Source organism: Tupaia chinensis, unplaced genomic scaffold (genome assembly GCF_000334495.1).
Source record: "Tupaia chinensis unplaced genomic scaffold, TupChi_1.0 Scaffold000507_1, whole genome shotgun sequence".
NCBI classification, from domain to species: Eukaryota; Metazoa; Chordata; class Mammalia; order Scandentia; family Tupaiidae; genus Tupaia; species Tupaia belangeri.
This window is the reverse complement of record NW_006160019.1, coordinates 1-15,801: the sequence shown is the minus strand read 5'-3', so window position 1 is coordinate 15,801 and position 15,801 is coordinate 1. Positions and strand designations below refer to the sequence as shown.

General features: G+C 37.1%; 1 protein-coding gene across 1 annotated transcript in view; it reads right to left on the bottom strand.

The window, feature by feature from the left end:
* Positions 1 to 13,030, bottom strand: part of LOC102494276 (UDP-glucose:glycoprotein glucosyltransferase 2-like) — a gene marked incomplete at its 5' end in the record, with an annotated part of 28,363 nt that extends 15,333 nt beyond the window's left edge. The window contains 4 exons of the mRNA XM_027774988.1: positions 965 to 1,050; positions 5,497 to 5,686; positions 9,758 to 9,837; positions 12,928 to 13,030. Coding sequence (XP_027630789.1) covers positions 965 to 1,050; positions 5,497 to 5,686; positions 9,758 to 9,837; positions 12,928 to 13,030 — 459 coding nt within the window. The remainder of the gene's footprint in view (positions 1 to 964; positions 1,051 to 5,496; positions 5,687 to 9,757; positions 9,838 to 12,927) is intronic.
* Between the last annotated feature and the right edge of the window lie 2,771 nt (positions 13,031 to 15,801).

The following is a 15,801-nucleotide window of genomic DNA, read 5'->3' as shown; positions in this document are numbered from 1 at the left end:
GAAGGAGTCAGGAGCTTGGGGCTCTGGAAGGTGAAGTGGGCTTGAAGACTGCTATGGTTTGAATGTTCCCCTACCAAAACGCACGTTGACATTTAATTGCCATTGTTAACAGTGTTATGAGGTAGGGCTGTTAGGAGGTGGATTAGGTCATGGCAGAGGCTGTCATGAATGAATTAATGATGTTTTTGCAGAATTAGGTTAATTATTGCTGGAGTAGGTTCCTGACAAAAGGGTAAGTTGGGCCATCATTCTGTCTTGTGTGCTCACTGCTGCTCTCTGCTTTTCTGCCATGAAATGACCCTCACTAGGTGTCAGCACCATGCTCTTAGACATCCCAGTCTTTAGACTATGAGTCAATAATACTGTTTTTAAAAGATTATCCAATATGTGGCATTCTGTTACAGCAGCAGAAAAGAACTAAGAAAGAGGGAGAGACCAAGTCTTCCAAGCAGGCCTTGTACCTGAATCTGGAGGATTATGTTTGAAGCCTGGTGGCTCAGGACTCAGGTACTGGCCTGGATTCTAGAACTGTGGAAGCCTACCTGGTACTGGGTTTTAACATGTCCCCACAGAGGTTCAAGACAAGGACAAGTACTTCTTTTCCTCTTTCTCCCAAGAGGAGAGTATTTCTGTCTAGACTGTGCTGCTTGGGGTTAAGGAAGTTGTGGCACAGGGGATATAAAACTCTTTCCTATACCTTTCAATGCATCTTTTTTTATTCTTGTGCTTTGCCCAGGTGTTACAATACTGTGCCTGGTTTGCTAAGCTCTTATTAAGGTATTTTCATGTACAGACATCTGTTCAAATCGATGTTTATGCAGCAAGATGAGCACTGGAAAGTTCTGTACCTACCATCTTGCAGACATCTGGATGTAACCCAGTCTTGCTAACAATTTGTTTCTCTGATTATCTTGCTTATTCACATAAAAAACATAGACATTTACAAGAGGTTCATATAACTCACCCAACTATTTGATAAATATCCTCAGATTTTCCTTGGCGTAATTTCAGAATCCAAGCACCTGGGTTGGCTTTTAATTGAAAATATCCCTTTTAAGATTAGAAAAAAGTGATCACTGAAGTATATGACTAAACACATATTCAATTGTTCACCAAAGACTATACATTGATCAACCAAGAAGGGGTTTACTAACTGTAGAACGAATACATTCTACAACTTGATTCCAAGGAAGGAGATTTTATAATAACATGAAAAAAGCATATTCTGAAAGTATAATTCTCCCCATTTTTATTTAATTCCCTTGACACTCCAACTCAGTTTTGTTTACTGTAAGCTATTCAGCAACAATGTAATAGAATAAGGATGATTACATCCGATGTTCGCCTTGGTGGCACCTATAGCAAAAATCCTCCCTCCCCCCAGAAAAAAACTGGTCTAAGGTAACCAAGCTAGAAGTTATTGAGCCAGGATTAAAATAATGTCTGATACCAGTATATCTAAATAAATCAACAAATGAGCAAACACCCGTCAACTCTAATGTATGGACCAGGATCCACAGCTCTGCAGTGAAGGAACCTGGATCACACATAGTAAAGGGTGAAGACCAAAGCACATAATGATTTGTGTGTGTGTGTGTGTGTGAGTGACATTAGCTGTACCCCAACCTTGTGATGTATGTACCAATATCAGCAGACAGGAGAGATGTGAGCATAAATGGGTGCTCTGTGACATTAAATAGTTGGAGGACCTCTTCAAGACAAATTGAGATGGAAAATTCCCAAAGAATCTGCTTCAGTTTGCTGCTGCCCTGGAGCTTTCACTTCAGACTTGGCAAGAAAGCAAAGTTATCATCTACTGCCTTTCTTGTAATTTTTATACTTACTTACAAATTAATCAATATGATTCATTAGAAATGTTTAATTCAAATGCATAATTTTTAAATATAAAGCTATAAAGACAAAAACAAAGTGGAAAGAGGGAAAAATAGAAAGTATCTGCAGACTAGATGTTTATATAAACATCAACACTTGGCAAGAAAGCAAAGTTATCATCTACTGCCTTTCTTGTAATTTTTATACTTACTTACAAATTAATCAATATGATTCATTAGAAATGTTTAATTCAAATGCATAATTTTTAAATATAAAGCTATAAAGACAAAAACAAAGTGGAAAGAGGGAAAAATAGAAAGTATCTGCAGACTAGATGTTTATATAAACATCAACACATTGCTTTCTGTTTCTTCTCCTCACAATTCTTTTTCTAAGAAAGTATAATCTGTGCTTTAGATTAAACACCACCTCCTAAAAACATGCCCCTATCTCCACAAATATCTTTTAGAATGGGTGAAATTTCCAGTTGCTCTCAGATTTTCCTTTTTGCAAATGCTTATTTTAGGGACACAGCTTCTCTACTTTATATGAACATAACCAAACATGAAAATATTGGGTCATTGGAAAACTCATGACATATTTTTCTATTGATATGTTTTTCTAAGCAAAAATGCACATGACTTTTCCTACAACCCAAAAAAATCTAATAAGTTATCTCCACACAGAGTAAAGGCAGTGATGCTATCTATATCTAATTTTATTTTATCTAATAAGGTTTTCAACTATAATTAAGTTGAATTAGTTGTTGAATTATTACCATTCTATTAATGAACTTCATACATATTTAGTCTGCAGCCCAGAATACTTTTAGCGATTTTGCAAAAAAGAACTATTTTCAAGGGACAGTCTTGAAAGATGTGAATGTTTAAAATTAGAAGGAGATCATGGGACCAGCAGTTGGCGTAATGGCCGTGACGCTGGACTCCCACGTAGTTGATTGTGGTTCGAGTCCTGGACCTGGTGGCTTAAACTCACACCGGGCGCATGTGCATATGTGCCCAAGATCCCGAGAGGAGAATGGAGCAGAAGGGATTGACGCATGGCCATCTCCCTTGAGGGTGATTTCTCGCTTTCTGTGTCTCTCTGTCTTTCTGGTGAGCACATGTACCCTATAGCAAAACCCTCTCCAACAAAAGAAGGAAAAAATTAGAAGGAGATCATAGAGATCATCTAGATTATTTCAAAAGATTGTAGTGATCTTTTATTTACTCCACTTTCTCTTTACTGGGTAAACAGCCACTGTTGTTTTAGGTATTTTGGTATCTTTTTGATATATCCTGTGATAAAATATAACTGGATTACCTTTGGATCCAGTTCTAATAATGAGTTCGAAGAACAGCAAAACTAAACTCGAGGTAAAAGCAACTGACCCTTTTATTTTTTGGCTTTCTTGTAACCATTTTTATCACCTTTAATAATGGCATAAATGCTGGTTGTATTACAAAGTTCTGTAGTTACAATTATGTGTATAAAATTCTACTAAGGAGAATTTTTCTACATTAAGTTTTTCTTCTTTCCAGGTGTCTATGTAATGTTCAAGAATTAGATGTAACAAGGAGCATGTGTGCAAATTCGTGTACAGTGACAAATCCTTCCTTGCTAATCTCATCTTTGCCTTGGGTGCACTTTATCCTATCACCTAAAACTCCTTTTTTTTCTATTCTAGCAAATTATTTTGTTTGTCATATTTGTCTAGAGTAAGTTGCAGGTAATATTCTAAATATATAAAATACACAATTGAAAAGAAGAGCTTAAGCTGAGAGGTGGTTAACTTTTACAGATACTAAAATTTACAATTTCCTTCTGTTTACTCACAAAATCTGTGAAGACATGAAAAATGATTTCCTTTTGGTATTCTAACTTTAGAGCCAGAATTTCTGTTCATTTGAACACCTTCTTGAGAAACTACAAGGTTGAATATTCATTATCCTCACTGCTTGGAACTAGAAGAATTCCAAAACTCATTTTTCTTTTCAGAATTTGGAATATATGCATATATATAATGACATTTTGGGGGATGTGATCTAAGTCTAAACTCGAAATTCATTTGTATTTCATATACACCTTACATAAATAGTCTGAAAGTAATTCTATACATTATTTTGACTATGACCTATTACATGAGGTCAGGTGTAGATTTTATGCTTATGGAACCATGTTAGTGCCCAGAAAGTTTCTGACTGTGGAGTTATTTCAGATTTCATATTTTTCAATTAGGGATTCTCAATCTGTACTAGATTTGCTACTCACTACAAAAAAATGCTTTTAATCTTTAACCAATTAATGGCTGCTAAAATTTTCACCAGCAGATTAGATCTGAAATGATTTTTAAGCTGTTCTCACTCTCCTTTACAGATATGTTTGACTACACTATCTTCATGAAAAATTCTATAGATACCGTAAGAGATCTGACTGATCGTGGAGAAAACAGAAAGTCCTGTTATTGCTGTTTTACTTCTTCCAGGGTCATATCTACATCCGCCCTCAATTTATTACCTTCCTGTCTTCCTATTATTTTCTTAAATTTGAAAGACAGACTTTTGGATGATAACTATGACTGAGTCTTGGGTTTTTTTTGGGGGGGTTCTTTTCTAGGTGGGCAAGTTGGGGGGTACTGGTGAGCATGTGACAGGTTAGTGTTCCTACAGAATTTACTTATGAGTAGATCAAAAGACATTTGCCTAGAAGGAAAATTCTTAGACAAATATAACATATGATCACTATAGAAAACAATTATTATGAATAATCTTAACCAAATTATTGCAGCTTTATGCTTCAGCCAAGGCAACAACTTGGCTATATCCTAAAGGAGATGTCAAACACTGACAGTTAGAAATAAGTCAGAAAAGAAGACAATGAAAAGAAGGAAGTATCTTCTTCTCAGTTTTTGGATATCAATCTTATGTAAACTCTCCTAAAATTATTCTATTTACTTAGTTATTTAGTGATTTCTGAATCCCCTTTCTCATTTGGAATTTAATACTTTTAAAGATTCAGTTTATTTTAAAATATTCTCCTTCCTCTCTTTCTTTTTCTTTCTTTCTTTTTTTTTTTTTTTTTTTTTTTTTTTTTTTTTTTTTTTGATGCGTGGACTGAATGACAACAGGAGGGAACATGAAGCGTGACTCTTCACTAGACAAGGTCACCTGGAGGTGAGAGAAAGCCGCTGTACCTAGCTCCAGTATGCCAGCTAATAGTGACAGTAGTCAACAGTGAAAAGAGCAACTCTGACTATTTGGAGACTGAAATTTTGTTACCAGCTTTCTCCTGTGATCTAGTTAGGACTGCTTTCTCTGACTAGGAGAAAAAAAAATTGTTTTTCAGATGAAACTTCTATGAGTTAAAGACTAAACCTGAAGGGCAAAGTAGGTACTTAATGATGCTATTCTAAGTTGCCATGCATCCATCTCTGTATTTCCTACACTGGTCATCTTAAAGTAGTCTTTGTAAGCTAGTGGTCTGAAGATAAAAAAAAAATAAGACAAAGGTACTGAGGGACCTGGAACACTAGAGAAGGTGAATTTGGAAGCTAGGGAAACTTAAAAATCAAAACTGGCTCAGGACTTAGAACCATAAAGAAGAAAATAGTCAAAAAATATTTTCTTATTCTTTCTCTTTATATGACTTTATACAATCACTTACATCCTTTAGATGAATATTATCAAGGTCACAGTTGCTGTGTACGATTTCAACCAACCAGCCTTCTGGAGTAATCATGTTGAGGGTCAGAAGAGGTGATTCAGGGATATCCAGGAACTTTGCCATTGGTCCAAGAGACGGAACATTATTGACCCCTGACATCAGTTCTGGTTCCAGAACAAAACGGTAAAAGCTGTTGATAAAACACAAAAATACACACTGCGACAAAAACTGAGATAATTTTCTCTAATACTTAAAAATTGTAAATACTTTAATGACATGGCCAAAAAGTTTTAAATTGAAAAAGACTAAAAATACTGTAGAAGAGTTAATGCTTACAAATTATTTGGTAGACATTCTTATCTATTATAAGACTATACACATTAGGTATCCCTTGTTGATTATTTCTTAACATGATTAGAATCCTTTTTAAAATATACCTAACTTTTACAAGTTCTAGTAATTTGATCCTTTTTAAATTCGAATGTGACCTAGTTTTCATGTATTTTATTATTCTAACCATTATTAAGAAAAAGAAGAGAGATGTCATAAAACAAATGAAATTCTAGCTGTAATTACAGGAGAGCTTGTAGACTTACCTGTAGCTTTACTATAGTTCAGCCTTATCTCTAAACAGCAAGCATAAGTTAGTTATATTATTAAGAATAGTGACTTTTAGGACCAGCACACAGCATAATGCTTACATTGCTGGACTCCCACGTAGTTTACCGCGGTTCTAGTACCAAACCTGGTGACTTAAAACTGACACTCTGTCTCTCTCTGTCTGGTGAGTGCTTACACCCTATAGCAAAAATTTCTCTAAAACAAATAAGCAAAAAAGAATAGTGACTTTTACTATTTGGAGACTGCAATTAAGGTGGCAACTGTGGGGTAGTTCTCTCAAACTCAAAGGGGGCAGACATCTACTTCCAGGCTCATCCAGTTTCTCAAGGTTTTTGGAATAAGAGCTGCAGTTCCTCGCTAGCATTTGGCTGAATTTGTTTATGAGAAGCAAGTTACGAAGTCCAGCCCTCTCTCGACAGAGCTGGCACTCAGTGTGAATTCCAGGCAGCAGTGTCTACTTAGAAGCCATATCATACGGTCTGACAGAGAAAAAGTTAAGAAGAATCACAGTGCAAATTCAGTATGTGGTACTGTCAAATGCAGCAGAAATGTCAAGAATGAGGTATCTCACATTGCAAATAGCAATTTCTTGTGATTTAGTGAAAATAATTTTAATGTCAAAGAAGTTGTTAAAGTCAAGTTGTAGTGGGAAGTACGGTGAATGAGAGACAAAAAGAGAGTATGACTGACCATTCTTTGAAGAAGCTTAGATAGGAGGAATAAAGAAGAGGATGAAAAATCAGTACTCTAGAGGAGAGGAAATTAAGGAGGTTTTAACATTTTCCAATGGTTGGGACCAGTAGTTGGTACAATGGCTATGTCGCTGGACTCCCACGCAGTCGACTGCAATTTGAGTCCCAGATCCAGTGGCTTAAACTCACACTGGGCGCATGTGCATGCATGCCCAAGATCCCGAGAGGAGACTGGAAAAGGGATTGCGGCATGGCCATCCCCCCTCCCGGCCCCCGAGAGGTGATTTCTCACTTTCTATCTCTCTCTTTCTGGTGAGTGCATGCGCCCCATTACAAAAACCTCTCCAAAAAAAATTGTCAAGTGTACTTACCTTTCTTAGAGAGACAATGAGAGCGAGAGAGAAAAAGAGAGAGAGAGAAAGCACCTCCCCCACATGGGGTGTGGTTACGCTTCAATCTTATCTCCATTTCTCCATCCTGTCAGGATTTTAGGGCAAGCACACATAGGCCTGGTGTTTTCCCAAGCTGCCAGGGCAGAGGCTCAAACCATGGTTGGCTATGTAGGAACTGTCACCTTTAACCAGTAGGTTACAGGGCTGCCTTGGGGAGCAATTTGTTTTTAAATGAAAACCTTTAAAGACTGAAAGGAAAAGGAGTGGAGAAGTTACAGATATGGAAAAGAGGGAACACACAATAAAGGGAGGATCTAGAACAAATGAGAAAGCATGGTATCAAAATAGGGAGAAAATATTTACCTTTCAAAAGAGGAGAGGGCCGGCCCTAGGCATGGTGGTTAAGGGTACTGGGTCCCATGTGGCTGACCATGTGGTTCTAATCTCTACCTGGCTTGGGAGGCACGTCAATGCATTTGTATGCAAGCCCAGAGTCCCAACAGGATGGAGAAATGAAGAATGGATTGCTGCTTGACTGCCCAACTGCAGGGTGCTTTTCCCCCTCTTTCTCTCTCTGGGGAGCATATGCACTCTCTGGCCCAAAAAACAAACAACAAACTGAAAAAAGGGAGAGAAACCTTGTTCTCCTGAAAGCTGCGGTACTGGAGGGAGTAGGAGATTGAAAGAATTCCTGCCCATAACCTTTCTCATCTCTGAGAAGAGACAATATTTAAAAAAAGGAAAGGACTAAGAGTAATGATGAAAGTTATTTTGCTTGATATAAGCTTCTCAGTAAGATACTGTTGAACTAGCATATCTTTACCATATACTCTAGAATATTAGGTATTCAGTTAGAGAAGTCAAGTTGTATAGATTACTTGCCTATATATTCAATGCCCCTACTCTTTCATACATATTACAAAGATTTAAAAAAATACTATGGGAAGGACCCCCACCCCTGTGAAAAAATATTCTGTACTCATGAAACTAACAGACTTTCCAATTAGTGGCTAAAATGTTTAAAGCTTTTGTTTAGATTTAGAAATCCATGCATAAATGAAGCAATATTTAAAATACAAAGGGTAAATGAAAAATGTAAAACTGAATATAGGATAAGTATAAAAGTTTCAGGGGGGCAAGGAACAAACCGCAAACTTTCATTTAAATTTTCTACATTTTCCATTTTATTGCTTTGCAAAAATTAAAAAAAAAAAACCCTCTATTTAAAGTGTCTGCTGAAGGCAAATATCCATAGCATATTAATGATAAAAACCACAAACTGAAATTAAATCAAGGATTAACCGATTGCTACTTTTCTATCTTACATGTGCATACATGTGCATATTTGCTTTTTTGATTAGTTACACAGTTAAATTATACAAAGAATAAGCATGTTAACAAACCTTAGAAAGCCATACTAGTCCAAAGGCTCGTGCCTTTTTCTACCCAGTGACACCTAAAGGATATTAAATATTCCTTCCAGTGGGAGTAGCTTACAGTGAAAGTGACACTGATCCAAAATAAGAGAAAGAGTATATTTCTACCTTCACTTGAGAAATGAAGCAGTATTATTTCAACAAAGCAGTATTAAAAGGAATATATTTATAATGACAAACAACATTTCCTAGATCATTGATAGATTATTCTATAGTAACTACATCCAAATGTCATAAAATGCTAAATGTGATAATATAATAAAGATCATTTTGACAAGTCAGCTCTGAATAGGTACTGAAAGGACAGCTGAACCAAAAATGATTTAATTTAACCTTATATCTCATTGATAAATTTCTTGTTTCAATTACTTTTTAAAAAGATTTATTTATTTAACTTTATTTGTTCTTGTTATTTTGTTTTAACTTGTCCAGGGAGAGAGAGAGAGAGAGAGAGGGAGGGAGAGGGGAAAAATGATAAAGCAAGAGGGATTTGGGACTGCCAGGTACAGGACTTGAACTATGGTCAGCATGTGGGAATCCAGCACTTTAACCACCACATCACCTGCCGGCCCGCAATGATAAATTTTTAAGTAGTTTTAGAGCATGTTTCCAAAATAAGTATAATTCTATAAATTATGTAGTTAAATTGGACCAAGGTACTGAATTAGATTTATTCATTTATTAATTTTTTGTCCTAGGGTATGGGCACTCGATGGAGAGAGACAGAAAGAGACAGAGAGAGGGAAAGTGAGAAATCACCCCCTAGAGAAGGATGATCATGCCACAATCCCTTCTCCTCCATTCTTCTCTTGGGATTTTGGACATGCATACACATGAACATGCGCCTGGGATGATTTTCAAGCCACCAGATCTGGGACTTGAATCACAGTCAGCCCTGTGGAATCCAGCTACCTTAATCATCATGCCACTGGATGGTCTCATATTCTTTTAATATTATATCAGTTTTATATCAATGAAGGCTAATAAACTGGCCCAGTCTATTTCAGTGAGGTTTCTTGTGTCAGAAATAATAAATAAGACCTAGTAAAAATAACACTTTTTTTTCTTTTATGAGCATTTGCAAATCTCTCAAAACAAAATTATGTTCATTCAGACTTACCTCTGTAAAGGGGCTTCTGAAAGCTTACGCCTAGAGTTCATGAACAACCCTATCTTCATGTTGATAACCTTGCCAAGTACCTATAAGAAATTCCCATATATGATGTTGAATAACATAGACAGCTAACACATACTGAGCATTAACTATGGACCAGGCACTGGGTTAACACTTTATATCCATTATCTCAGTTGATTTTCACAATATCCCCCTGAGGGAGTACTTTCACAGTTAAGGCACAGAGACTTTAAGTAATTTTCCCAAGATCACAGAATAAATCATAGCAGAAGATTTGAACCCAAACAGATGATTTCAATGACCCAGGGTTGTGCTGCCTAGCTTTTGCCTGAAGAGACTTTCTTTCATGGATTCTAAACCTCCTCAGTACTGAAACACAAGCAAAATGCGTAATTCCCAGAACCCTGATCAGCAAATACAAAAGGACTGCACAGCAACACTGGCTACATTGTTCCTTTTTGAAATTCCATCCCAGATTTTAAAGATACAGGAAGTCTTTGGCTACATAGAGGTGAGATCTTTTCCTTATGTTTTAGAGGCGTTTGCCTTAGGGTACATGTACTTGGCAGAGAGAGAAAGAGAGACAGTGAGAGGGAAAGTGACTCACTCCCCAGAGGGGACGACCACACCACAATCCCTTCTTCATTCTCCTCCTAGGATCTTGGGCATGCACACACATGTGCCTGGCATGATTTTCAAGCGACCAGGTCTGAGACTCAAACTATGGTTGGCCATGTGGGAGTTCAGTGAAGTAACCACTATGGTATCTACTGCCCCCAGAAATATTTTTTCTTTTTATCTTCCTGGAACATTAGTAGTAGGAGAAAAATTATGAGCGAACTAAAAAGTTTGTGGAAAAATATTATTAAAGAATGAGTTTACAGCCAGCCTGTAGCTCAGTGGTTTAGTCCTGTGCATTGGGACCAGATACCACATAGCAAACTGAGGTTCAAATCCTGGTATCGTTGGCTTGCAAAACATGCTGGGCACATATGCATGCATGTCCAAAATCCTGGTGGGAAGGATAAGTGGAGATAAAACGACTGTAGCCTGACCATGCTCTGTTGGGGATGCTTTCTCTCTCTGGCGAGGGCATGCACCTTCTGGTAATTAAAAAAAAGTACCACTTAATTTTTGTGCAGAAAATCTTTTCAAATCTATATACTTTTAAATAATGCGCATTTACCATGAACTTTTGAAAAAGTTCTTAGCATGTTTAAGAGCTAGAATAGCAAAATCTTCCCAAAAACTATTCTTCTGTATTAATAAACATTTATAACAGATCTTTTTAAAAAAGTAATTATTTAATTTTATTCATCATAATCATTATTATCTTTTAATTTGGCCAGAGTAAGACAGAGAGGGAAAGTCAGAAAGCAAGCTGCCAGGTTCGGGACTTGAATCACGGTCAGCCAGGTGGGAGTACAGTGCCTTAACCACCACGCCACCTGCTGCCCATGTAACAGAACTTTATAATTCCTTTTCCAAACGTGATTGGCAGTGCAAGCTAATTTCTGAGAAAAGTCATATTTTGAAATTTTGATAGACTATAACACCAGTATCACCCAGTTTGATTATTATTATTAAATTATTATTAACATTATTCATCACACTTAATACCTAATTATTATTTTTTTCATGAGAGAGAGCATGTGAGAGTGTGTGCATGCACACAAGAGACAAAGACAGCATCCTCAACAGTCTCACTGTGCCTCAATTCCCTTTCTCCAGTCTCCAGGTAGTCGGTATATTGGGTATGCACATGCTAGGCATGCAGCAGGTCAACTTGGTATTTACACCGACGCCAACCATGTGGCTTCTAGCACTGCAGATCGGTATAACACTGCCTGCACCTCCAAGGCTAAGCCTACCCATGTTTGCCTGTTTCCAAAAATAAAGTCGACAGCCAAAGAACAAATAGTTCCCACTTCTGAGAATATATATTTTTAAATGTGCCTAAGAAAAAAAGCATTGAATAATTTTAAATAGAGGTACTCTGAAATTTCAAACAACACAAGAAAACATATCACAATCTAATGTAACTATGTATAGGTTGTTCAGATTTCAGTAGTGAAAACTGTTAAAATTTTAATGCTTGAAATTCTTGGTAAACTGGTGAGCCATATAAATTGGGGACTGACAGCTACTACCGAACATTCATTTTCTTCTACTTTCATACAGAAAGAATGTGCAGGCCTATGAAGGGCTTGTGGCTAGTTTCCAGGTTCCCTTGTCCCTGAAAGCCAGATGGCTGGCTACTTCCAGTCAGTGAGAAGTGGTACAATGAGCTACATGTGACTTTGGGTTGTGCCCTTGTTCTCCCTTTTCTGCTGGGAGAAATCCAGAGGGAAATTTAGGAGCCCGACTGATGATCTTTTTTTTGAAATGTTTTTGCTATAGGCCGCGTGCACTCGCAAGAAAGACAGAGAGAGACGGAGAGACAGAAAGCAAGAAATCACCACCCAGGGGGGATGGTCACTCTTCAATTCCTTCTCCTTCATTCTCCTCTTGGGATCTTGGGCATGCACGCACACACAGCCGGCGTGAGTTTTAAGCCACTGGGTCCGGGACACGAACCGCAGTTGACTACATGGGAGTCCAGCGACATAGCCATTACACTAACTGCTGGTCCCCCTGACGATGACCTTAAACTAGTAGACAGAAAGTACTTTACGGGGACAGCTGAGTGATGAAACAGATGGTGCCTGACGCCCTCAGGCAGGGCAACCCTGGGCAGCTGACACCTGGACCACTGGCTGGGAGGAAGACCCTTGCTGAAGTTACTGTAACGGATCGATCGCTAAAGCGGCCAAACCTACCAGAGTTGCTATGTGCCCCTTTTCTTCCACTTGACCTGTTCATTCACTTAATGTTATTTATTGTAGTTTAAGCTTTTTACTTAATTGTGCCTAAGCATCAGCTTCCCTTCTGCACAGCACAAGGAGACACCTGTGTTTGTCTGCTTGGGCTGCCATAACAAAGTACCATAGACTGACTGACATAAACAGAAATTCATTTTCCCTCGGTCTCGGAGGCTGGGAATTGTAAGATTAAGGTGCTGGCCAGTTCAGATTATGTTGAGAGGTCTCTAAGTTTTTCTGGTGGCTGGCACAACACGGGATGGTCATCTGCTAGTCTAGTTTATATTTTCTTACCACCAATAACTGGGCCATCTTCTGTGCTCCTCTTGTCAATGGATCGACATTAGCAATGACATCAAAGAATGTACTATTCTCTAGAGGATTCATCTTTATAATGCTGTGAAATAGAAAATACGGTGAAAGACCATGTGTTAGGTTTATATAATTACCTAGTTGATCATATTAGCTGTATATACTCTCATAAATAGTTTTTTCTTACCAGATTAAAAATATACTGGTTAATTCACACCATAAAAAGTAAATTTAAAGTCTAATGCTGTGTTCAACAAATTACAAAACTGGACAGAAGTGAAGAAAAATAAAAGTAAGATCTTAATACTGACTGACTAAAAAAAGGAAAACTCCCAAGAATGATACTTTTATAGTAAAAGGAATAATTTTAAGTCCTCATAATTCTCATGGATCAAACACAGCAAAAAATAAAGTGAAGATGATTTGTGTTTGTTGATTATATTTCTTCATATTTGAGAATGATAAAATTAACCATTTAGGAGCTAGCTTCGTGGCCTGGTGATTAAGGGAACTGGATCCCATATGGATGACTGCATGGTTCAAACCCTTGCTCTGGTGGTTTGAAAAATACACCAAGTGTATGTGGATGTGTATTCAAACTCCTGACGAGATGCAAAAATGGAAGAGAAAGTACTATAAAATGACTACATATCATGGAAGAAATAAACTTTAAAATGTTTTTTAAAATGAATTATTTAGTACTTTTATTAAATTTAGTAGTTTGGGAACCAGCAGTTAGCGTAATGGCTATGGCACTGGACTCTCACCTAGTTGACCGCGGTTCGCGACCCGAATCCGGTGGCTTAAATCTTACACCGGGCGCATGTGCGTGCGTGCCCAAGATCCCGAGAGGAGAATGGAGGAGAAGGGATTGCGGCGTGACAATCCCTTTTTGGGGGGGGTGATTTCTCGCTTTCTATCTCTATGTCTCTGTGTGTGTGTATGGCAAGTGCACGCGCCCTATAGTGAAAACCTCTCCAAATAAATAAATAAATAAATAAATTTAGGTTTTTTTTTAAAAAAAACTAACATAATAATGGGAAGGTTCAGAAATAAAAAAATCTAAAGTTATCATACTTTATTGTCGAAATGTACAAAGTTATATTAAATTTTACATTTAATATAATTAAAATTTAATAGCATATTTTTGATTGAAAGTATAGTTCAATTGAATTAGTATGAACACTACAATGTTCTAATTGAACACTATAATAATATAGGAAATAATTTTTCAAGTACAAAATTAGTTTTTCACATACAAAATTACATAAATATTTAGTCTTCTTTGGTACAGGAAGGCTTTTTTTCTACTTTTTTTGAAGTAAGTGAATTAATTGCTCAGTAATGAAATAAAAGCTAATATAAACATTCACTTCATCTATGGGTCATCTGAACAGAGAAATGAAAGATGTTTTATTTTATATGCAGTTGATGTAATTTAATTATGTTGAAAAAAGGATGACAGAGGCAGACAACAGACCTTGCTAGATAATTGTTACTAGAAATGAGATACAAATTAAGTATTCTAATATTAAAGTAACTCTTTTGCTTCCTGTAGTTATCTTTTTTTTAAGTCCAATTATTTACTTCTTCCATGAGAGAGAAGAAAGGAGAAAGACAGACAGACAGATGTTCCCAATATGGTTTCCACACCACTATCCACCCCTAGCCTCTGCCAGTGCAGATCACAGCATCTGTGCTGTGGCCAGTGTGCACAGGGACGTCTCAGGATGTAAACTGAGGATTTTCTTACATGAGTCAAGTTTTGTTGCTGCTGTGCCACCATCTGGCTTCATTCCATTCATTATCTCTGTGAAAATTTTATAAATTACTGTCATACTGCTAGCATTAATCAAAACTGGCCCTTTTATGCATACTCTGCATGATATTACTACAGCTTAAGTATATACATCTGCTTAACATTGCTGTAGGTTTCTTTCCCCAGACTACTGCTAATTCTGTGAGGTTGTATGAATCATAATCCCCATCCTCTAGTTTTTCTGTCTTGCTGTACATTCAAGATAACCTTCTTAGCACAATCCTGAGCCTACTAGTAGGTATTATACTGACTGGCCTAACAATGGAAGTAAAATGTACTTTTTTTCTCATGCAACATTAACAGGAATTCTACCTCTACCATTTCTTGAAGGTAATAAATGTGTACACAATTTCTAAGAAACTACTCATAAACTTCATGCTATTACCCAGAAAGAATAATGAAGAAAATACTGACGGTCAATAATTATGAAATCTTATGTCAGAAAAACCAAACACTAGAGAACTGCTTGAAGCTCCAAGTATATACAGTTCATCAACTATTACAGAAATACTGAACACACTTCAAACAGGCCATAGCAAGAGAAAGCTCTGAGCTGCATTTTGTTACAATGCTATCTCTATATAAAATAGGTCAAATTATCTACTGAATATCTTAAGGATATTGCTGAAGACACTGTTCATTAGATGGTATTCTCTTTTAGGAAGACTCATGGGAGAAGTTTCTTGTCCTCCTCTTCTAAGCATAGTTACATTTCACCTGAACAATGAGTGTGTTTTTACCTCATGGACTTCAGGAATTGTGTGAACCAGAAAACTCACAGCTAAATTTATGGCATGCTTGTGGCAGGATGGAAGGTCACTACTGCAACAGCTGCAAGGCCTTCTTTAAGACATTTAGCATCAGTTCTAATACAACTTGCATTTGTCACTGCAAATTCCTGGGATGATAGGGTGACAGGACTGCTATTTTTTTTTTTTTTTGCAAAGATACTAGAAGAATATGAAGAATATGAAGTCGACACAGTCCGGAGGGAAGGGGAAACACGTCATGCACAGACTTAATAGAGCCTTCAGAAC